This window comes from Puma concolor, chromosome B3 (assembly GCF_028749965.1).
Source record: "Puma concolor isolate L17-30 chromosome B3, mPumCon1.1.hap2, whole genome shotgun sequence".
NCBI lineage: Eukaryota > Metazoa > Chordata > Mammalia > Carnivora > Felidae > Puma > Puma concolor.
Genome location: NC_141672.1, coordinates 65,191,555 through 65,213,627, shown reverse-complemented (window position 1 = coordinate 65,213,627; position 22,073 = coordinate 65,191,555). Strand labels below are relative to the sequence as shown.

Genomic DNA, 22,073 nt, shown 5'->3' with positions numbered 1-22,073 from the left:
CTGATGGCTCAGAGCCTGGAGCCTGTTTCCGATTCTGTGTCTCCCTCTCTCTCTGCCCCTCCCCCATTCATGCTCTGTCTCTCTCTGTCCCAAAAATAAATAAACGTTGAAAAAAAAAATTTAAAAAAAAAAAGAAGTTAGGATCAGTAGGACTTATTGGAAAACAGGCCATCAGGGAAAAGGTGGTATCTTTTCACAGGTCCTCAGAAAGCAAGGCCTGAGACCAGAGTTAAGGCCATAACAATATATTTGGCAGATGCAAGCCCAAGGAAGTGAGAATGAAGACAAGTGAAGTGAGCAAGGACAGCCGTACCATAATGCAGTGTGCTGCCTTGACAGCCTGGCTCCTGTTTCATGACAGGATGCAAAAACAGACAGTGGGTGGGTTCTTTAGTGGGCATGTTTATTCAGCACACAAGACTCCTTAGAAGGGCTGCAAAGAACAAACAGACCCTGAAGTAACCTACCAAGGAAACAAAGGATAACCCTCACAAGTTATCTTCTATCTTCCATTTACCAAGACAAAGAACCCTAAGAAGGAGTGAGTGGAGGGGTAGAAAGTGATGAGTTAAATGTGAATATGTCTGATTGGCTTTTGTGAGGTGTCCAGATGGCAATATCCAATAGGCAGTTGAATATAAATGTTGTCTGGAGCTCAAGAGAAAGCCAGGTTCTAGAAGGCTGGGCAAGCAGTGTATACTGGGCTATGCCACCCACAAACCCCATCTAGGGATGAAGCACTCATTCCCCCAGCTGCAAGGACTGCTGGTCTTTGTCTGCTGGTGGTCCATGGCCAAATCCCCCTCCAAGAATTACCCTTTATCAAAGGAAGTGGCCTTGCCCAAGTCTATACACCTGTCCTGTGCATCCAATGACAGGTTGTTGTGGGGTACAAAGGCCTGTCCCCTCTGCCTCAATTCAGGTCATCTCTGAGAGGCCATGTCAGCTCTAGAGTTCCCTAGAGTTGGATGATGCCACTGTTGTACCTACATTGCCAATCCTGCCCCCTTCATCCCACTCCCAAGGTGGTTTCTAGAACACCTGCCTCCATATACCACCCTCATACAAATCTCTGGGTCAGAGTCTCCCAGAAAACCTGACTCAAGGTCAAGCAGAACCTGAGGAAGTCAGAGTTCTAGGGGGGAAATTCTTTCAAGGAGCTGTGATGAGGAAGGAAGGTTCCTGGCAAGAAGTACTCTCAAAGGAGGATTTTTTTTTTTAACTTGGAAACACTAAACATTTTTATCTGCTGACAGGCAAGAGCCAGTGAGAGAGGGAAGAAGGGAAGATTCCGGGTGGACAAAAGAACGCTGGGAAGAAATGGGGTCCAAATCACAGAAGAAGGATCGCCCGCTATAAGAGGGAAGACGTTCCCTATGGTGAGACTCAATAAGGAAAAGATGAGCGTGAATGTAGGTGAATTCATTTTTACTGTAGCCAAGGTTAGATCATCTGCTGAGAGGAAGAGGAACTCAGGGAAAGCCAGAAGCTTGAAGACAGTGGAGAACATTGGAAACAGGCACTGAGGCACCAGCAGGGTGAGTCGCCTGGCAGAATACTGCAGAATCGCTAAGCAGTGATGAGGGCTGGTGGAGAGTGAGGTCACTAGGAATTTAGAGTGGCGATCATCCTAGTACAAAACACGGTGTGTTATCGTTATTTACAGGCCTCCCTCAGCACATGTGCCTGACCGGCTGCAGCACCCACTAAATGTTGAACGATTGAATGGACCTGCTTTAAATGAGCCCTCCAGTCAAAGGGCCTCATCTCCTCCGCCAACCTAGTTTCATCAACTAAAACCACATGACAGCTATCTTGGGTCTCTCGCTGATATTTTTAGCCTCAAGAAATGTTGAGGTGAAAAATACGCTTTTGTACAAATTTATCATAGGTTATAAAAATACATGCTTTGTAACACATATATGCATATTAAACAGTTTTCCAAAGACCACTGGGTAGGACAGGGCAGAACTCACACTAACTCAGGTCACCTGATTCTCTTTCCATATACTGTGCTATGAGATATGCAGTGTGAAACTGCCAATGAGTTCCAGATGATTCCATAGGCCTTCAATATTTCTTTCTCTCTTTGCTTCCTTCCTTCCTTCCTTCCTCCCTTCCTTCCTCCCTCCCTCCCTCCCTTCATCTCTCCTCCCCGAGCATGGTAGACCTCTTGGAATCTTTTCTGACCTCCCTACTAAGCTGTCCCCCAGCTTCATTATGTTCAGCCCTCATTTGCACATGCTCTTGACACCTGGTGTTTGGTGGCAGAAATGGCTGATAAAATTCCACACTGATTAATTTCATGTTTAATCTAACTGATACTTCTGTAGCCTTTGCAAATAACCTTTTTGAACAAAAACTGCAACGGCTCATTCCAAAGCCGATCAAAGAGGTATGCATGACTCACAGCCACTAAATAAACATTGATGCCTGATGGCAGTAATATGGCTATTTATATTCAGAGCCTGATTTAACCAGTGGCATTCCTGTAATAAGATAATAAGCATGAGCTGTTTACTAGAAAAAAAGGAGAGTCTGTGGTGCTGGTGTTCAATAAAATCTCTTAACAGGCAAATGAGTCTCTGAAATTGGTTGGCAAATACATCCAGAATGAGATGTGCTAATTAGTTGCTGTTACTGATTTTCTAAAATAAAGAGTTTAAACTTAAATTAGCCCTGAAATTTAGTACAATAAAAATGCTGGATGTATGATATCATGTTGAAAATCTTATAGATTATGCCTAATATATGTCCAGCAATACAATTAAGAAAAAAGAACTCTGCACCTAAATCATTAGAATTTAAACAGAGACTAAGAAGAGGTTTTAAACAGAGAAAATGATAAGCACAGATATTTGAATCTCAAGTTCGAGGGTTTTTTCTACTCAGAGAGCATCTGTAGGTGATCCTCTTGGCTATACTGGCAGAGAAATCTATTACCGCGAGCACTTTAATTTTTAAATAGAAAGAGCAAAGGAATGCAAGAATTATCCTAATAGCATTTGGATACCCTTTAAAAATAGATTAACCTATTCAGAACCAAGATCACAGAGATTCTAGGTAAGCACAGAGGAGACAATTGTCCGGATTCAGAAATAAATGATGAAAGCTTCAAGCTTTGAAGCCCCCCCGCCCCAACACCTTCCAGCACTGTTTTTCCTCCACTTAAGTAAGAGCAGCGGGCACATGGTGCTTTGCTTCCTTTCTCCTTCTGCTATCACTCCATGCAGCCCCTTCCACGCTGCTCAGGATGCAGCTTCAAACCTCCATTTTCACTGCCTCCTTCACTGAGCCGGAAGGGTCTGCTTCTATCGGGACTTGGAGCCTCAACGAGTGAGATGATCTCAGGAGACGACCAAAGTATTTGTTTAAATCAAACATTGCATCTAAAGAAGATATGGCCATGTAACAAGAGGATTTAGGTTGTGTTTCCACTGTTGTTGTTGTTGTTTCCCAAAAAGCCAACGTGAATTCAGGAAACCGTTGCTCGCATTTGGCAGGTTGAGGTAACGTTTATTTTCCCAGAGCTCACGGTCATTCCTTGAGAGCCAGATAGATGGACAGATGTGAGTGCTCCACCCCAGAGCAGTACTGGTCCTAAAGTTAGCAATGAGTTAATTCAATCATTTGGTTCCTATTTATCCATAGTTAAACAGACAAAGGTTGCTTATTTATTTGCTTTAATTAAGATGTTTAGTCTTTATCGGAGTAACTATAGTTGCCAGGGGTAACTGGTTATGTACATCTTTGTTTCTATTTTACAGTGGGGCCCCCTGGCTCAGGTAGCAGTGTTTCCAGCTATTACTGAGACCTAAAATCATGGAGGATGGTGTCAGCCAGGCTAACACATAATTGAAATCATAAACAGAATTCTGAGTCGTGAAACTGGTGGTCTTGCCTATATTTTTCAAAACTATTAAAGTTCTCTTGAAACCAACTCTGGCTAGCTTAAGACCAAAGGGAATTTACTTGAAAGGATACTCATAACCTTACAAGATGTAAGACTGAACACCCACTCCTCAGAAGTCAAAAATCACACCAGTTCCAGAGACATGAAAACAAGAGTTTCTGGGCTCATTCTTCTATTTTTGTAGCTCAGCAACCAACACCTCCTGGTTCCTTTGTTTCTTTTTTTCAGATTCTATATTCTTAAACAAGAAAATCTGGTTGGTCCAGCGTGACTCACACAAATGACCTGAATAAATCAGTTATGACTAACAGAAGAGGGGGACAGGGTCGCATGGTATAGACGTGGCTTCTGTGGAAGTCCCGAGAGACAGGAGGATGGTTGTCAGGTGGGCAGCAAACCCGGTCCTCTACCAGTGCTCCTCCAAGTACCGGTCCGTAGTTTGATGTCAGCTCAAGAGGGGATAAAGAGCATGCATCAGAATGTAAGTCAGTGCACTGCTTACTTTATCAAGAAAGTCTGGCAGTTAAAAAAACAAATGTCAGCTGAACTTAAAGCGTATGCTCAGTGACATTGGATTTACATTCTGATTCATTATTTCTTACCTCCTCTTGGACCAGTAGCAAAGAGTTTACTGATAGGCAACTGCCGGCGGACCACTCCTTGAGGAGAAGTCTCTTCTCTTCAGTCCTTGTCTGACTTTATGGGATGGCACCGGAGTCATCAAGAACAGAGGCTTTGAAGTTACCTGGGTTTCAGTTCTTGCTATGCCTAGTACCTGAATGACCTGGGGTAAATAAATACACCTGGCCTCATTTTCCTAATCTGCATGGGAGATAACAATACTACCACATTAATGGGGATTCTTTCCATCGCAGGCAGCAGAAATTCAAATCATTAGGTTAAACCAGATGAAATTGTTCACATCTAATCTGAAAAAAATGGCAGTTTTATATGGTTCAAACCAATGATTTAAACAAAAAGAGATTTTATTGGTTTATGAAACTACAAAGCATAATAGTGGAGTAGGTAACATACACATCTCAATCTTTATATGAATAAAGAGAAACTCTGTCTTTTCCAGCAACCAGAATCAGATCATATGGTATATGAAACTCTAACTGGCCCTACTGGTCATTCTCCCAACCCCCAGCCCAATCACTATCGAAAAAGACACAAAGTTTCATGATGGGCCGAGCTTGAGTCACACACTTGGGAGTAGTTGGGGGGGATTATGATTAACAGATTGGCAGACCTGTCAGATACACCCTTTCTGTTTTTTTGGTCATAACCCTAATGCCTAGCGCATAATAAGTGTCCCCAAATTAGGTAAACAAAATGATTAGGGAAGGGGGATTGTGTAGGCTCTCCAGTCTAAAGATGAGGCAGACAAAAGCAATTGAATTCCATAATAAATGCCTACGTCATACGGTTGTTGTAAAGATTAACTATGAACGTGGTACACATGGGGCAGGCCCTGACCTTTAATGGCACTTTTATCTATGGTATAGACCAGGTCAGGGTGGGAGCCCACATCTTCCGTGCAGTGACTTGTACACAGGCACCCTGGTTTCTGGGTCGAAGGAATTAGCTAATAAGTGAACTCATGAATAGACAATGAGAAATCTGGATCTACTATCTTCGTTTGGAAAATGTTCCTCATCCTATTGCAATTTTGATTTTGTCTGAAGTTTTCCTATGAATAACCAGACAAGAATGATACTAACAGCAGGACAGAAGCAAACAGGCACTAAATTACAACTGGAGGCATTTTAGTTAAAGACCTACATTAAGAAAACCTCCTAGAGTCTGGAAAACAAATCTTCCTCAGGGAAACTCAAAGAAAACAGGCTGGGTTTTTTTGTTTGTTTGTTTGTTTGTTTTTGTCATAATTCTTTCTGGTGGAAGAAAAGGGACAGGTGACTTTTCAGGACCCTAGCACGGTCGCTGGAAGCATTTGTCGGTCACATTCCAATCCAAGTGAGGGCAAGGGAAGGGGGATGGGAGCAGAAGATACAATCAGAATGTTTGCTTTGGCAGGGTCCACAGAGCTCCTCTAGTCTAACCCCCTATTTTACTGAAGGAGGAACTGAGGCCTGGAGGAATGAATGAAGGGGCTTGCCTGAGGGTCACAGCTAGGCCCCTGGTAAGGGACAGAGCTGAGAACACATTTTTTTAGTCCATGTCCAGTATTCATCCTCCACACCACACCACAGGCAGTGGTGGCACAGCGTGAAGCAATAGTGCCCCATCACCCATGACAGGTGGATGTTTCCCTAAGCATATAGGGAATGCAATATCTCAGTGAGAAACTAGTGAAGATCTTCTTGCAGTAAAGGGTCAAAAGATGGGGATTAATGTGCGCTGAGGAATAACCTGGCTCTTACTTTTGGTCACAAACCCCATGTAACTATACCTTTCCACCTGCCACCTGGAGAGAATCCAAAACGTGTACAATATTTCTTTCAAAAAGTGACATGTGTCAAGCAACCTGAGCAAATAACGAATTCAGTTATATAAAATGCAAGACACGTGAATCTGACAAAGGATATCTGAGCCTCTTCTGAGCAGGAAAAATGTATATTTAGGTGCCAAAATATTGATTTTGTGGGTTTAGGAGGAGGACAGGCACGTCATTTCCAATCGGGACTAATCCCAAAGCCAAGACACATGCTCACTTAGAGGGCAAAAGCATCAAGTTCGTGGTGGACCATCAGTTACCCACCCAATAACAGTTCTCCTCTTCCTCACTGGCAGAGCTCCCATGTTGCCAGGACTGACAAAATGCCCAGTTTAAGTTTTTTCTATGACTATGTGAGATGTAAGTAAAAGACACTGAGGCTTTCTAGAAAGCCCCCTTTGAAGAGACTAACTCAGATGGCAGGCCCTTTCTCTTCCTCTTTCTATACCTTCTAGATGTTGATCAAATGGCTGGAGCTCTAGAAACCATGCTATAAACTTGGGCTGAAGAGTCACGCCAGGGATTTTGGAATGGTGAGCTGCAAAGACCTTAGGTCCCCCAAAAATCTCATGGCACCACCACATCGGTCCTACACTGCCCACTTCTGGACATCTTTTTTTTTTTTTTTTTTTTTTGAGAGAGAGAGAGTGAGAGCACATGTGCATGAGAGCATGGGAGGTGTGGGGGCGGGGGAGAGGGGGAGAGGGGGAGAGGGGGAGAGAGGGAGAGAGGGAGAGAGGGAGAGAGGGAGAGAGGGAGAGAGGGAGAGAGGGAGAGAGGGAGAGAGGGAGAGAGGGAGAGAGGGAGAGAGGGAGAGAGGGAGAGGGAGAACACATCTTAAGTAGGTTCCACGTCTAGCACTGAGCCCGAGGCAGGACTCCATCTCATGACCGTGAGATCATGACCTGAGCTGAAATCAAGAGTTGGAGGCTTAACTGACTAAGCCATCTTATTCGATGAGAGGGGAATAAAGATCTGTCTTGCTTAAACCAATTTTCAGATCGTCCAAGTACAGTTCCCAACTTATACAGTCACACAGCATGAATGTGGCAAAGTAAGTTCTTTAGCCCCTCTGTGTTTGTTTCTTCCTCTTTAAAATTGACTAAGAGTACTAACCAGATTTAACGAATATTTAATACAGTGTTTTAATATTCTGTTTACTGAAGCCCTGCAAAATTTTTGGAAATAGTCCAAAGGAGTGAGGGGGTAAATACATGAGTTTCTGAATGTCACCAATGTTCAATCGAAATAGTTCCTCTTTCATTTGATTTTTATATTCAGTTTCCAAGTAAGATTTTATCTGGATAGAGAAAAAAATAATTTAAAGGCAAAATAATTTGAAAATCACTGGCATGAAAAAACATTTAGTACTTCATATGTGAGAAGGACACTTGGGGCATATCACTGCTCCTGAGATGATACTTCTCCAAACTTGCCAATGGATCTGATGATGCCAGTTTCATGCTTCTTGAAACCAATATCCCATACTTGTAGACCAGTCTAAGGAGCAGTCTGGGGCCACCAGGCAGTACAAAATGCCCTGATCCATGCAAGAATAAAATCAGTCACCCCCAATACCTTCAAGCTGCATTCTAACTCCCTGAAGACTAATGAGCTGGAGAGCTGTGGGCAGCTGTGCTCTGAGGTGTTACATAAAGACTGGAGGAATCTAGGGAGCTGAGTCCTTAAGGAAGGTATTTTGTTACTCAGTGGCTCTTGTTACCTCCCATAGTCCAGACCTCTCTAATCCATCAGACTTAATATACTTATTTATTCAAGGGTTCGGTAGTCTTCCACATGGGAAAAAGTTCCTAACTGGTTTTTTTGTTTGTTTGTTTTTTGTTTTTGTTTTTGTTTTTAGGAAGGGAAAGGGAGGAAAGGGAAGGAGGAAGAAGGAAAAAAACAGGAAAAGGGGAGGAAGGAAGGAAGGAAAGGAAGGGAAGGAAGGAAAGGGAGGGGAGGGAAGGAAAGGGAGGGGAGGGAAGGAAAGGGAGGGGAGGGAAGGAAAGGGAGGGGAGGGAAGGCAAGGGAAGGCAAGGGAAGGCAAGGGAAGGCAAGGGAAGGCAAGGGAAGGCAAGGGAAGGCAAGGGAAGGCAAGGGAAGGCAAGGGAAGGCAAGGGAAGGCAAGGGAAGGCAAGGGAAGGAAGGAAGGCAAGGAAGGAAGGCAGGAAGGAAGGAAGTCCATCTCTGGGCCTTTCACACAACTTTGACTTCTAATCAGGCTCTGTCTTGGCAGAATATCTCACCTGGGACCTGGGGAAAGCGCTAAAGTACAAAGATCTTGGGGTCTTGGAAATCAGCAACTGTCTGGTTGAGCCCCCCACCCATCCACAGAAATCACTTCAGACCCTGAATCAAAAGTGATACACACAAGGCTCACTGATTATAGAGACTCCTATTCACACCATGCCACCTCAAATAATAAGCAGCAGCTGAGGGCTGAGGACCAGAGCCTGCTCAATCAGAGTCCCTGGAGCAATCCCAGACCCTGACTCCAAATTCTCCTTCCCAACTGACTCGATTTCAACTTTGACTTGCCAGCTAAGCTATAGCTGTCCTACTCAAGTCCTTGGCTCTGTTTCTCTGAACATGATCATTGCCCATCTATTCCTCTCACTTTGTTGGAGTCATGTCCCATTACTGAGCCCCAGGCCTTTCATGAGCCCTGTTTTTACTTAACCCTTGCTCACTCTGCACACTATCTCCAGCCTACATATGTGCCCACTCAGACCACTCCAGCTGCCCAAATTTAGACTCTTCTGGAAATAGTCAATCTCTTTCTTTCTTTTTTCTTTTCTTTTTTTCTCTTTTCAAACATCTCCACACATTCAAATAGATCATTCAAATAACAGATATCCTATTTGCGTTGCGTCTCACCTCTTTCTTTTCCACCCCAAGTCCACCTTTGCAAATACATCCTTCTGAGTAGGTTTTTGAATGATGATGAGGGAAATAAAAGAGGAAAGAGGACATTAAAATTTAAGAGGAAAAATTTAGAGAGTAAGAAGAGGAGATGGAAGGTCTCTGTTTCCTATCAGATTCAGTGAGGCAGATGGAAGTGCTAAAATTTGTCTTTTGGCCCTCAGCATCTATTTCTGCCTGTTTCTATGTTCCCCTCTGCATCACAGGGGTTGGGAGGCTTAAAACCTTATTTTCCTGACTCCTTTTCTGCTAGGGTTAAAAAAACTTTTTTTTTTTTTAAATGTTTATTTAGTTTGAGAGAGAGGGAGAGACAGAGCATCAGCAGGGGAGGGGCAGAAAGAGAGGGAGACACAGAATCCAAAGCAGGCTCCAGGCTCTGAGCTGTCAGCACAGAGCCCAACGCGGGGCTTGAACTCACGAACCTCGAGATCATGACCTGAGCTGAAGTTGGACGCTTAACTGACTGAGTCACCCAGGTGCCCCTCTGCTAGGGTTTTAGATAGGATTTGTCGTCTGCCATTAAAATGTACTCGTGTGTTATCTGGCATGCAGAAGGGAAGTGGAGATCATTCTTTCTGGGACAGCAGTGACTGATGAGCCTGTTCCCACAAACACAAGCTTTTGCAGTGGCCAGACTCCATGTTATACTTTCTAATGACCAGACTCAAGGGTAATGAGCAGTTGTCATGCTAGCCACAGTTTCGTGACCTCTGGTTAATTGTAGAGAGTAGATGAAAGAGAGAAAGAAGTCTTACTGGATTCAGTAAAGTGGATCAAGCCACATGCCCTCGGCAGGAAGAGCTCCAGCTACTTAACCTCTCTCTTCTCCCCACCCCACCCCCAAATAACTGAGACACTATTCCTTATAAATGAACTTTAATATAGATAGTATTGGGATAACTGCTATTTGCAGGATGCAAGTCTGGTTCAATGTTCAAAAAGTCAATCCACGTAGTCAACCATATTAATGAAGAGGAAATTTCATGCGCCTGTATCAATTGATGCAGAAAAAACATTTGATAAAAATTCAATACCTATTTGCAATTAAAAAAAAACTCTCAGAAAACTAGGAACAGCAGTTTGATAAAGAATGCCGACAAAAAACCTATAGCTAGCATTATTTCTAATTGTAAAAGACTGAATGTTTTTCCCCAAAGATCAGGTACAAGGTAAAGATGTCGGCAAAAATGTATGCTCTCACCACTGCTATTCCTGTGATCTAGCCAGCTTAATAAGGCAAGAAAAGAAAATAGAGGCATACACATAAGACAAAAGAACTAAAAATGTCCCTGTTTGCAGATGCCATCATGGTCTACATAGAAAATCCCAAGGAATCTTAAAAAAACATTCTTCACACTAGTAAGTTCAGCAAGATCGCAGATATAAGATCAACATACAAAAATCAGTTGTAACCACAGAAAAAGTAATTGCGCTTCTATATTCTTACAGTGAATTTGTGGAAACAAATTAAAAATACAGTACCATTTATAACTACTCAAAAAAATATAGCAATGGAGTGATGGCTGTTCACAGGTCTCTTGGCTGCTAGAGAGCCCCATTCTGAGATAAGACACCTCTCCACCCTGACTCTAGTAAAGAGGTCAGGAAACCTTGAGTAAGAGTGGAGGTACTAATTTCGGGCAGTTAATTACATTCTTTCAGCATCCATCTCCCTGAAGTTTTCACTGGGCAAATCCTTCAGGAGGACATCCCCATTAGCTATTCATTTTTCTTTCGCACTGACTGGAGAATGAAGTGACTGTTGGCGGTGTCACACAACTCGTTGAAATTCACCCCTGGGTGAAGTGATCCTCAAATAATTACCAAATGTAGTTCAGGTAACTGAATTAGTGAATTACATTGGCTCCTTTGAGATGAAAGGCTCTTTAGGAATGTGAAATACTTTGGTTCTTTGTTATTAATAACCTGAACAATGAAAGACCCCAAAGTAGTATTCAATATGCTCCAGGAATGGGCTGACTAAAATTAGAGAATGCAATTGATTTTCATTTTCCATACTTTTCATTTTCTATCCTTTTCATTTCAGTAGTCAGGACTGAATACCACAAGTCATCAAATCCTCTCTGATGTTAATAAGGCATCAACTACAGAACTCTGAGAAGAGAAAAATTCAGCCAAAGTGTGGCAAGTAGGTGGTTCTCCTTTCTATGATTTGTTACCATTTCCTCTCACTCACCCTGTTACAATACTCTGTGGGTGAAAACTTCCTACATCCTACCGGCTTACATTTTCTTCTGCCTTAGTCTAATTTTCCAAAATTAAGGGTCTCAATTACTCTTCCACCCTTCAGACAAACAATTGCACCCATGACTTGTGCCCAGCAAAGAAAAGTAGGATGCCCTCAGCTTAGTGCTCTGCCCTGGGTATGCAGAAGACAGAAGCATAGAGGCGAATCCCCAGCAGACAGCTTGACCTTGGGGCAGGAGGAATGGGAAGTGGTAGGGAGAGGGCTTAGGGCTGGCAAATGAAACCCCACCCTATCTGAGGTCGGTAGAGAGCTGCAGAAGGTGGAGATGCTGGGCCCTACTCCTGCTAGACAGGGGTGTCCCCCATTTACTGAATTAGATCTACAGTTCCTCATTTTCAGTTTTCATTTTTTTTTTATTTTTTTTTTAATGTTTACTTATTTTTGAGAGACAGAGACACAGACAGAGCCCAAGCGGGGGAGGGCAGAGAGAGAGGAAGGCAGAGAATCTGAAGCAGTCTCCAGGCCCTGACCTGTCAGCACAGAGCCTGATGGAGGGCTCAAACCCACAAGCCACAAGATCATGACCTGAACTGAAGTTGGACACCCAACCAACTGAGCCACCCAGGCATCCCTCAGTTTGGGTTTTTAAAGCATTGAGGGCTTTTCTATTTCTCTTCCTTGCTTTCAAAATATCCTTTTTTTTTTTTAAGTTTATATACTTATTTTGAGAGATACAGAGAGCATAAACAGGGGAGGTGCAGAGAGAGAGAGGGAGAGAGAGAATCCCAAGCAGGCTCCATGCTCCGTGCACAGCCCGATGTGGGGGCTTGATCTCACAACCTGAGCCAGTATCAAGAGTAGGACCCTTGACCGACTGAGCCACCCACGCACCCCTCAAAATAACTTTTTAAGTGTAATTTATTCGGTTTGGAATTGGAATAGGTAATACACTCACATCGTTCAGAAGTCAAAGGCATATAATTTTATACAGTGATGCCTCCCTTCCACACACGCTCTAGCCTTCCAGTTCCTCTCCAGAGGCTTCAGTATCACTGATTTCCTACTTTTCCTTTCAGAAACATACAAGTAAACTTGCGCAAAGCACCTCCCACCATCTTCTATTTACACAAATAGTAACTTACTATCCTATTCCATTCCTTACTTTTACTTAGTATGTATCAGAGATCACACAAGTAACAAAGAGCTCCTCAATCCTCCTCCACGACAAGTAGTAACCCATTATATTAACATAGGACCATCTGTCTAACCATCAGTGGTTATTTCTCTCCCGTTAGTGATCATTTCCACTATTGCCAATTTTTTGATGCTACAAATAACGCTGCAATGAATAATCTTGTTCAATAAGGGATTCCCACATCGAGGAATATGTCTGTAATTTAATAGAATTGCTACTAATAGAATTAGTACAAATAATTCATATAATTTCTGAATCAAAGATTATACATATTTGTAATTTTGATAGATAACTTCCAAAGTGCCAATCTATGTCACCTAACACAATATCCTTTACGTTTGTATTGTGCTGTTGGTCTTTTTCTTACTGGTTATGTAGGAACAAGTTGCAGATATGTTTCCCAATTGTCCATTGACTTTTGACACCACTTATGGTTGTTTTTGCATGCATAGTTTTAAAAACATGGTTGAATTTTTCAATCATTTTTATATCTGCTATAATTTGTGTCATATCTTAAAAGGTTTTTTTCAGGGGTGCCTGGGTGGCTCAGTCAGTTAAGTATCTGACTTCAGCTCAGGTCATGATCTCTTGGTTTGTGAGTTCAAGCCCCGCGTCAGGCTCTGTCTTGACAGCTCAGAGCCTGGAGCCTGCTTCAGATTCTGTGTCTCTCTGCCCGTCCCCCGCTCATGCACACTCTCTCTCTCTCTCTCTCAAAAATAAATAAACATTAAAAAAATTTTAAGTTTTCTTTGGTCATAAATTACAAGAATATAGTCCATATTTCTTTTCATATTTTTGTGATTTCACATTTTTATATTTAAAATCTTTGACCCATTCAGAATTTCTTTGGTAAAGTGTGAGGTATGGTTTCAAATTTATTTATGTATTTATTATTATAGCTGGCTACCATGTTGTCCAAACAGCACTGATAAAACATCTAGTTTTCCTCAGTGATTTGAAATGAGACTTTTATTATATGTTAAATCCCCCTATGTTTAGGGCTCTACTTCTCGATATTGATTCTGTTTCATTTCTTTCTTCATGAGCCAGTGGTACCCTATTTTAATTTTTTAGAATTTAACTATAATCAGCAAGGGAAAATAAAAGCAAAAATGAACTACTGGGACCTCATCAAGGTAAAAAGCTTCTGCACAGCAAAGGAAACAATCGGCAAAACTAAAAGGCAACTAATGGAATGGGAGAAGATATTTGCAAATGACATATCAGATAAAGGGTTGGCATCTAAAATCTATAAATAACTTACCAAACCAATACCCCAAAAAACAAATAAATCCAGTGAAGAAATGGGCAGAAGACTTTTCCAAAGAAGATATCCAAATGACTAACAGACACATGAACAAATGCTCGATCAACATCACTCATCATCAGGGAAATACAAATCAAAACCATAATGAGATACCACCTCACACCCATCAGAATGGCTAAAATTAACAACTCAGGAAACAACAGATGTTGGTGAGGATGTGAAAAAGGGCAACCCTCTTACACTGTTGGTGGGAATGCAAACTGGTGCAGCCACTCTGGAGAAAAGTGTGGCGGCTCCTCAAAAAATTAAAAATAGAACTACCCTATGACCCAGCAATTACACTACTAGGAATTTATCCAAAGGATACAAAAATGCTGATTCAAAGGGGCACATGCACCCCAATGTTTACAGCAGCACTATCAACAGTAGTCAAATTATGGAAAGAGCCCAAATATCCACCAGCTGACGAATGGATTAAGAAGATGTGGTGTGTATGTGTATATATATATATATACATACACAATGGAATACTGCTCAGCAATGAAAAAGAATGAAATCTCACCATTTGCAACAACACGGATGGAACTGGAGGGTATGATGTTAAATGAAATAAGTTAGTCAGAGAAAGACAGATACCGTATGATATCACTCATATGTGGAATTTGAGAAACTTAACAGATGAACATAAGGGAAGTGAAGGAAGATAAAAACAGAGAGGGAGGCAAACCAGAAGAGACTTAAGTACAGAGAACAAACTGAGGGTTGATGGGGGTAGGTTAAATGGGTGACCGGCATTAAGGAGGGTGCTTTTTGGGATGAGCACTGGGTGTCATACGTAAGAGATGAAATCACTGGTTCTACTCCTGAAGCTAAGACTACACTGGATGTTAACATAACTTGAGAATAAAAAAAAAAGAAAAAAAACAAAACAAAGTGAACTATAATTAATTGTACTTCAATTTTTAAAGCTTTACTTATGTATCTCCCCAAAGAGACTTTCCTTTGGGTCAGTGATCCAATGGAAATGAGGTTTCTTCTCTGGGTCTTATAACTTTGTTTACTTTCCCTCAAATAGCTCAAGACCAATTTTTTCTTAATCTTCCAGAAAAAGAAATTTTGCTTCTACCATCTGAGTGGCATAGTCAAATACATGAAATAACCTTGGGCCTCTAAGGAGAAGGCCACGGGAATACCGTATTTTACTTTTCCAAATCCTAGTGCATGACAAGAACTCAGACAACATGCTCTTTTGTTTCGAAGGCCATCACTTTAAAATCAAGTTATAATTGACAAATATTTATTATATGGCAAGTTGTTTCAGTTAGGATGCTTTTGGCCTCAAGCCAGAGAAACAGATTCAAGCATCTTTAAACAATAAGGAAATGCATTAATTGCAATAATTGTAATTCTTAAGGGGCAGAGAGCTGGGTAGGCAGTTTCAGTGGCCCAGCCATGTGATTACAGATCTAGGCTCTTACCGTCTTTCTGCTCTGCCATCCTCAGGCTTCAACTCCTTCTCAAGGTGATGGCAAGATGGCTTCAATATTTCCAGACATGACAAGACCTTGAGAAAGAAGAGACAACATCTCTTTTGTTCGCTTAGGAGCAAGAAAACGTTTCTCAAAAGTCTCCCATGTCTCATTGGCCAGAATTGGGTGACATGCCCATCCCTGAATCAACCTCTGGCAACAGGAATGTGATTACCTTCAGGCCCATCAGACCCACCCTTGGCCTGGGGAAGGGTGAGTTTCCTCTAAGGCACATTGCTGCTTAGAAGAATACATCTACTGCACAAAACCTGGATTCGAGTAGTAATGGAAACAGGTCATTGGTGCTGATAATGCTTATCATGAAAAGTGCTATGTATGTAATTTACAGGTGCTATGGGGGTTCTAAAGAATGAGCAACTTCAAGGGGGAAGGGTAGAATCAACAGGGAATATTCCAGCTGAGCTTTAAAAGATAAGCAGGTCATGGAGGAAGAACAGCCAGGCAGGCGAGACACTGTACAAAGGACAGAGAAGGCATTGGGCTGGCACACTGAGGTTCTGTCAAGCTGTTGAATTTGGTGGGGAGCTGCTGCTTTACGCAAGGCACACCTGAGGGGAAGCTTTGGGCTAGACAGCAACCTCAGTTTGCACCCTTTCAGAGATGTCATCGGTGGATACCATCCCTAAGAAGTTCTGGCAGCAGTTAAAGTTAATTGTGGCAAGCACAAATAGCAAATCATTAATTAACCTTCTAAGGTCACAGACCGCATCTCAGAGACCACTATGTCTCTTCTCTCACTTCACACTCAAGCTCCTTGCAAAAAGATACCCACACTAACAATCTTCTCACTTTCATTCAATCCTCAACCCCAACCCAAGGATGTTAAGGACATGGCGGTTGCTCCTGCTAAGGTCACCAGTGGCCTCAATAATTGCAAGACACAAAACAGAATAAAACCAACAACATGGGGTGCCTGGACGGCTCAGTCGGTTAAGCGGCCGACTCTTGATTCCGGCTCAGGTCATGATCTACCGGTTTGTGAGATCGAATCCCACATCAGGTTCTACAATGACAGCCTGATGCCGGGAGGCTGCTTGGGATCCCTCTCTCCCTCTCTCTCCACCCCTCCCCTGCTCCCATGCATTTTCTCTCTCAAAATAAATAAACTTTAAAAAAAAAAAAAACCACCGCCAACAAAAAGACTCCTTCACATTCTACCTTGTCACCATACTGAACTATTTATAATTCACTAATTACATTGATCAACATCTTTAGGGACCAAGGCAGGGAAAATATGCTTTCTTTCTCCCACTTCTGTGTAAAATTCAAATTTAAAACTATCTTAAATCATATTTGTTCCACAAGGACTTCATTTTTTTGAAATATCAAATTCTTTCAAAAACAAAATCAGTCTCTCTCCCTCTCAGTATCCCTGTTTGTTGCTTATTTAAGCACACACATGGTCCACCAGTAGAGTAATCCAACAATGAACACATTTGCATCTTGTTTGTACTGGGTTGAACGGTGTTCCCCAAAAAGGTATATCCACCCAGAACCTCAGAATGTAAACTTATTTGGCCTTTGCAGATGTAATTAAGGTAAAGGTCTTCAGGTGAGATCATCCTGGATTAGGGAGAGCCCTACGTCCAACGACAAGTCCTTATAAGAGACGGAAACAGAGAATTGTAAGCCATGTAACACCATGTGAAGACAAAGGCAGAGAATGGAGCAATGTATCTACAAGCCAAGGAACACCAAGAATTACTGACAGCCACCAGAAGATAGGAGAGAAGCATGGAACAGATTCTCCCTCAGAGCCTCCGGCAGAAGCCAACACTGCTGCCCCTTTGATCTCAGACTTCTGGCCTCCAGAGCTGTGAGAAAATACACTTCTGTTATTTCAAGTCATCCAGCTTGTGGTAATTTGTTACATCAAGGGCAAGGCATTCTTGCAACCGATACTCATGCTTGCAGACGCCTCGTGCACGCGCGCGCGCGCGCGCACACACACACACACACACACGCACACACGCACACACACACACGGCATATATACACATATTGCTCGCACTTGTCCAGAAAGATCAATGGCCCAATTGCCCAGGAACCAAGGCCTAAGCCCATTTCCCCACTAGCTGGGTTTCCAGAGAGCCAAAACCCCTTCCCAGTATTTAATGGGCTCACTTCCCCCCAACATTTACATACCCAGTTCACCAAGGAATGGCTAAAGGAGACTAGGTGCCTTGAGTGGGGACACAGGGTTACTGCCAGGGTCCCCATCACTACTCAGTAACTGTGAATGAGTAGGCCATATGAATAAATGGGGCCGCTGGGGGGGCCCCTGGGTGGTTTGACCAGCCTTAGGATAAAGTCAAAACATTTTGTTCTGGAGTCTCAGACGTCCACAGAAAAGGCCTGAGGCAGAGGCAAACCAGAACACAGGATCTCTCCTCCCTGGAAAGTTAACCTTCCACCCTCACCCACCCCTTTCCCAATTCTCCCCTCACCCTGTGAAAGCTCCCAGCCAGCCCAGGCAGTGACCCACCCACTCCGGCTTACTTCCCATTCGTTTCACTCAGTCATTCAACAAACATCCGCAGGCACCTACTGTGTGTCAGTCACGGTGCCAGGCCCTGGAGATCCAGGGATGCCAGGCACCGCCTGCTTGCCAGACCCCACTGGGGAGAGTGTAGGAGCCTCCCTCTGCTCCTCTCATTCCAGGCACGCTCCACACAAGGCCCTCTCTTCAGAGAACCATGGCTTCTCCATTTCTTCTTTCAGAAGCCTCCCCCTGGTGCAGGAGCAGTGGCTCAGAAAATCTGTCTTTTCAGTTGCATTATAGGATTTTTTTTTTTAAAGCAGCAGCAGCAGCAGGGGCAGCACCTTACCTTCCAAGAAGCCTGTGGCTTAGGCTAATATTTACATGGATTTGCATTTCCTTTGTACACAAGGATGGGGAAAGGGTGGGGAAGGGAGTTTTGCCAAAGAAGGAACATGCACCCTGAGCCAATCCTCAAAGTACTATTGCAGTTGCCAATTGAAAATCAAGAAGCAACTTGTTTAGCTAAAACTCAGGTGATTTCTATCACTCCCGCCCTGGCTCTCCTCCCCGCTGCAAACTCCTGGCTCCTCAGCTGGCCTGTGTATCTGTTCGAGTCAGGTGTGGGCGAGCTCTATTTTGTCTTGGTCTTACATGCACTGGAAATTGTCTTTCTCCCCTAATTCTTCAGGTTTTGGTCATTTTCAGAGAACTCTGTGGGCACCCTCTGGTGGCTGACTGAAAATTTTACCTGCAAAAGTTGCAGTTTAGCAGGATGTTGCAGGCTCTCTTTTGCAGTCACGCTCTTTGGTTGGAGGTTAGAAGCTATAAGCTTATTTGCTGTTCTTTGTACTACGTCTTTCCTCACACGATACTTGAGCTGGAGGCCAGGACAGTAGCTCTGCCCGCTCCGGAGGAAAGACACTTTACAGAAAGGGCAGAGCAGGGGCGTCTGGGTGGCTCAGGTCACGATCTCTGGGTTCGTGAGTTTGAGCCCTGCGTCGGGCTTTGTGCTGCCAGCTCAGAGCCTGAAGCCTGCTTCGGATTCTGTGTCTCCCTCTCTCTCTGCTCCTCCCCCACTTGCGCTCTGCCTCTCTCTCTCAAAAATAAATAAAGATTAAAAAAAATTTTTTTGGAAAGGAAAGGAAAGCAAGCAAGCAAGGGAGGGCAGAGCAAAGAAACGGCATGAATTGTGCTTTGCAGTTTTTCCAGGTCAGCCCAGGTGAGGAGGATGAGGGCAGCCTTCTTTGGGCTCTCAGAGGACTCACCTCCAGAGGAAAACTCACTGTAACTCAAGGGCAGGCCAGGCTCCTGGAACGGTTCTCTTCCCAGAATTCCTGCTCCTCCACCAGTCCAAGGGGCAACCATTCCTGAGAATCTTCCTGATCTTCACAGAAGGGCTGGGGCTGAAAGGAGGGAGGAGTAGAAGCGGGAAGAACTGTCCACCTGAGGATGACCACTCTCAGGCCTTAAAATCAGAAGATCTGACGAGCATTGCTGTTCTGTCAACACAATAAATACCACCACCTGATATTCCTTAGCTCTTTCTCCAAGGATTTCATTAGCCTCAGGTCACTTCCCAAAACCAGTTCATGTTACCTTCATTTTATAAAAAGAGGCCCCAGGAGGTTAACTACTAATGTGACTTTCTCCAGCTTGTCAGCATGGGCCAAGATGGTGTCTCCTCTCCTGCCTGCTGGTGTTCTGGAATATTTACCACTAGCTGCTGTGGGTCTCAGCCACATCCTGCCCCTGAGTCTATCAAAGCAAGCCACCCAGGAACAGGCAAATCGTGATGAGGCCTTTGTAAGGCAAGATCTTAATTTAAGGAAGGGTACACTTGAGGCACAGGAGAATGGCAGTATCGCAAGTGGGTTCCAGAAGCTGGAAGGACAACCAGGTTGCTCAGATTCCAGACTCCTTCGTCTTAGGCCTAAGTCACATCATTAACTGGGAAGCAAAGAAGCGTTGTCTACCAGAAACAATCCTCTTTATTGCTGCCATTTTTCATTTGCTTTCTTTCCACAACCAGGCCCCAGGGCAGAAGGGAAGCCCAGCTCCCGGTGAGCCATCAGTCACCCCACACTGGCCGTGGCAGCCATGTTCTGCCCAGCTGGGTCTGAGAATGCCGCTGGGGGCAGTGGGAGGGGAATAATGTCTTTGGTGGACAGCCTCGAAGCTAAGATAAGACTGGGACAGAGCAGAAAACAAAGAAGTCCGTGTGACCACAAGGTCAGGGAACAGACAGCTCAACTACCCACAGAGCCACCTGCCCAGAGGCAGGGCAGTCAGGGATCTCCTGCTAAATCTGAACTGAGCTCATGGATTTCTCCCTCTAGCTAATGCTTCCAGCAGAATGCAAATATTGTTACTGTAGGCCCCAAACACTCACGCAGGGATGGAGAAGGCATCTTGATCATCACAGCTGAGGGAGTGCTCCCTAAGTGCAGCCACCTCCCACTCTAAACCCTTCATCTAGGGGCGCCTGGGTGGCTAAGTGGATTGAGCAGCTGGCTTTGGCTCAGGTCATGATCTCACAGTTCATGAGTTCGAGCCCCGCGTCAGGCTTGCTTCTGTCAGCACGGAGCCTGCTTCAGATCCTCTGTCACCCCCTCTCTCTGCCTCTCCCCTGCTTGTGCTCTATCAAAAGTAAATTAACATTAAAAAAATATATTTAAACCCTTCACCTAGATGAATTCATTAGTCTCCATGAGAGCCAAATAAAGGAGGTGCATGCTGTTATTACCCCCCCCAGAAAAGGACACCACGACACAGAGATTCTTGCCCCACGTCATGCATATTGTCGCTGGTGGAGTCAGGATTCAAACCCAGCTGCCTGGCTCCAGAGCCTATTCTCTTCAACGGCTTCATCCCATCGTTTCCCTACGTGTGTGTCAGGGGCTCCTTTATCCTTCACAAAAGCTGCACATCGTATGCACTGCTATCTCCATTTTACTGATGAGAAAATGGAGTCATAGAGGCGTTAAACAGGGTTACACAGGCAGCAAGGGGCAGAGTCAGAATTTGAATCGAGGCAGCTAGACTCCTGAACCCCAGCTCTAACCATCACATTCTACCACCTCCCTCTAAGCGAGGGCAATTCTCCAAAGCTTCCGCTCATTGGGTTTTGCAGATTTCCTCCTAGACAGTGGCAAGCACCACTCTGGCTTTGGGGCTGGCCCTGAAGCCCAGGGAGTAGCCCTCCTCCCCTCCTAAAGGCAGATCAGAAAAGGCTCCTCCCGGTCTGCACACCGCTCCAGGGATGGGCTCATTGCCTCATGCCTCTGACTGGCTAGGCAATATCAGTCTTGATTCTGTCCAGGTCACCCAGGGTTTACCTGCCTCTCTGGGGCTTCCAGCCCTGGGAAAGTATCTCACTCTTCCTTACCCAGATTATTCCAATTTCCCTGGAAGCCCAAATATTTATTTTATGGGACATAAAGGCAAATCCAGCTCCTCCACTTGGTATCAGGCTCCCCAGGGCTCCCCTGAGGCAGCCACTTAGGGAATTGGGGAATGAGTAGGTCAGTCACAGTCCTGCTCCTGAGCTGAGGGTCCAGCACTCATAGGGCATTACTAGATTTTACTTTTCTGATTAAGAAATGTCTTAAGCAAATTCTTCTCCTTTCTAATCGATCATGTATCTGGCTACCTTCCAAAATTGACACTGGCCTTCGTCTTCTAAGGTTTGTGTTCTGCTGAGTTGGGCAGTTGAGTTTTATCAAACAGGATCAACGCCATGATATCAACTTCAAATTGCCAGGTACCCTTGCTGGATGTCTTCCATTTGTCCCTCCATATCTCCCTTCACACTTCCCCCAGGGTGCTGACCTATAAGGACAATATCAATAGGTTCCTTGTCCTCAGGCTTTCATTGGTTTCATCCAGTTGTAGGTCACTGGCAGTAAATAAGTAGGCAGGAGGAGAGAGAGGTCAGAGTGTTTATCCTGCCAGCTTACCTTGAGTTATCTGAGTGCCTCTATGGAGGCCATAACATATATTTATACTCCTGTATCCATTGGTAACAACTTACCTCAAACAGTAACTTAAAACAATAACAATCACTTATTTTATTGATGA

General features: G+C 43.9%; 1 protein-coding gene across 2 annotated transcripts in view; it reads right to left on the bottom strand.

The window, feature by feature from the left end:
• Positions 1-22,073, bottom strand: part of LOC112856378 (uncharacterized) — a 143,078-nt gene that overhangs the window by 44,490 nt on the left and 76,515 nt on the right. The window contains exon 3 of one of the 2 annotated variants that reach the window (XM_086709948.1): positions 15,443-15,528. The exons of the other annotated variant lie outside the window; for it this stretch is intronic. Within the exon in view, the coding sequence (XP_086566074.1) occupies positions 15,482-15,528 (47 nt within the window). The 3' untranslated portion in view covers positions 15,443-15,481. The remainder of the gene's footprint in view (positions 1-15,442; positions 15,529-22,073) is intronic. 2 annotated transcript variants of the gene reach the window in all.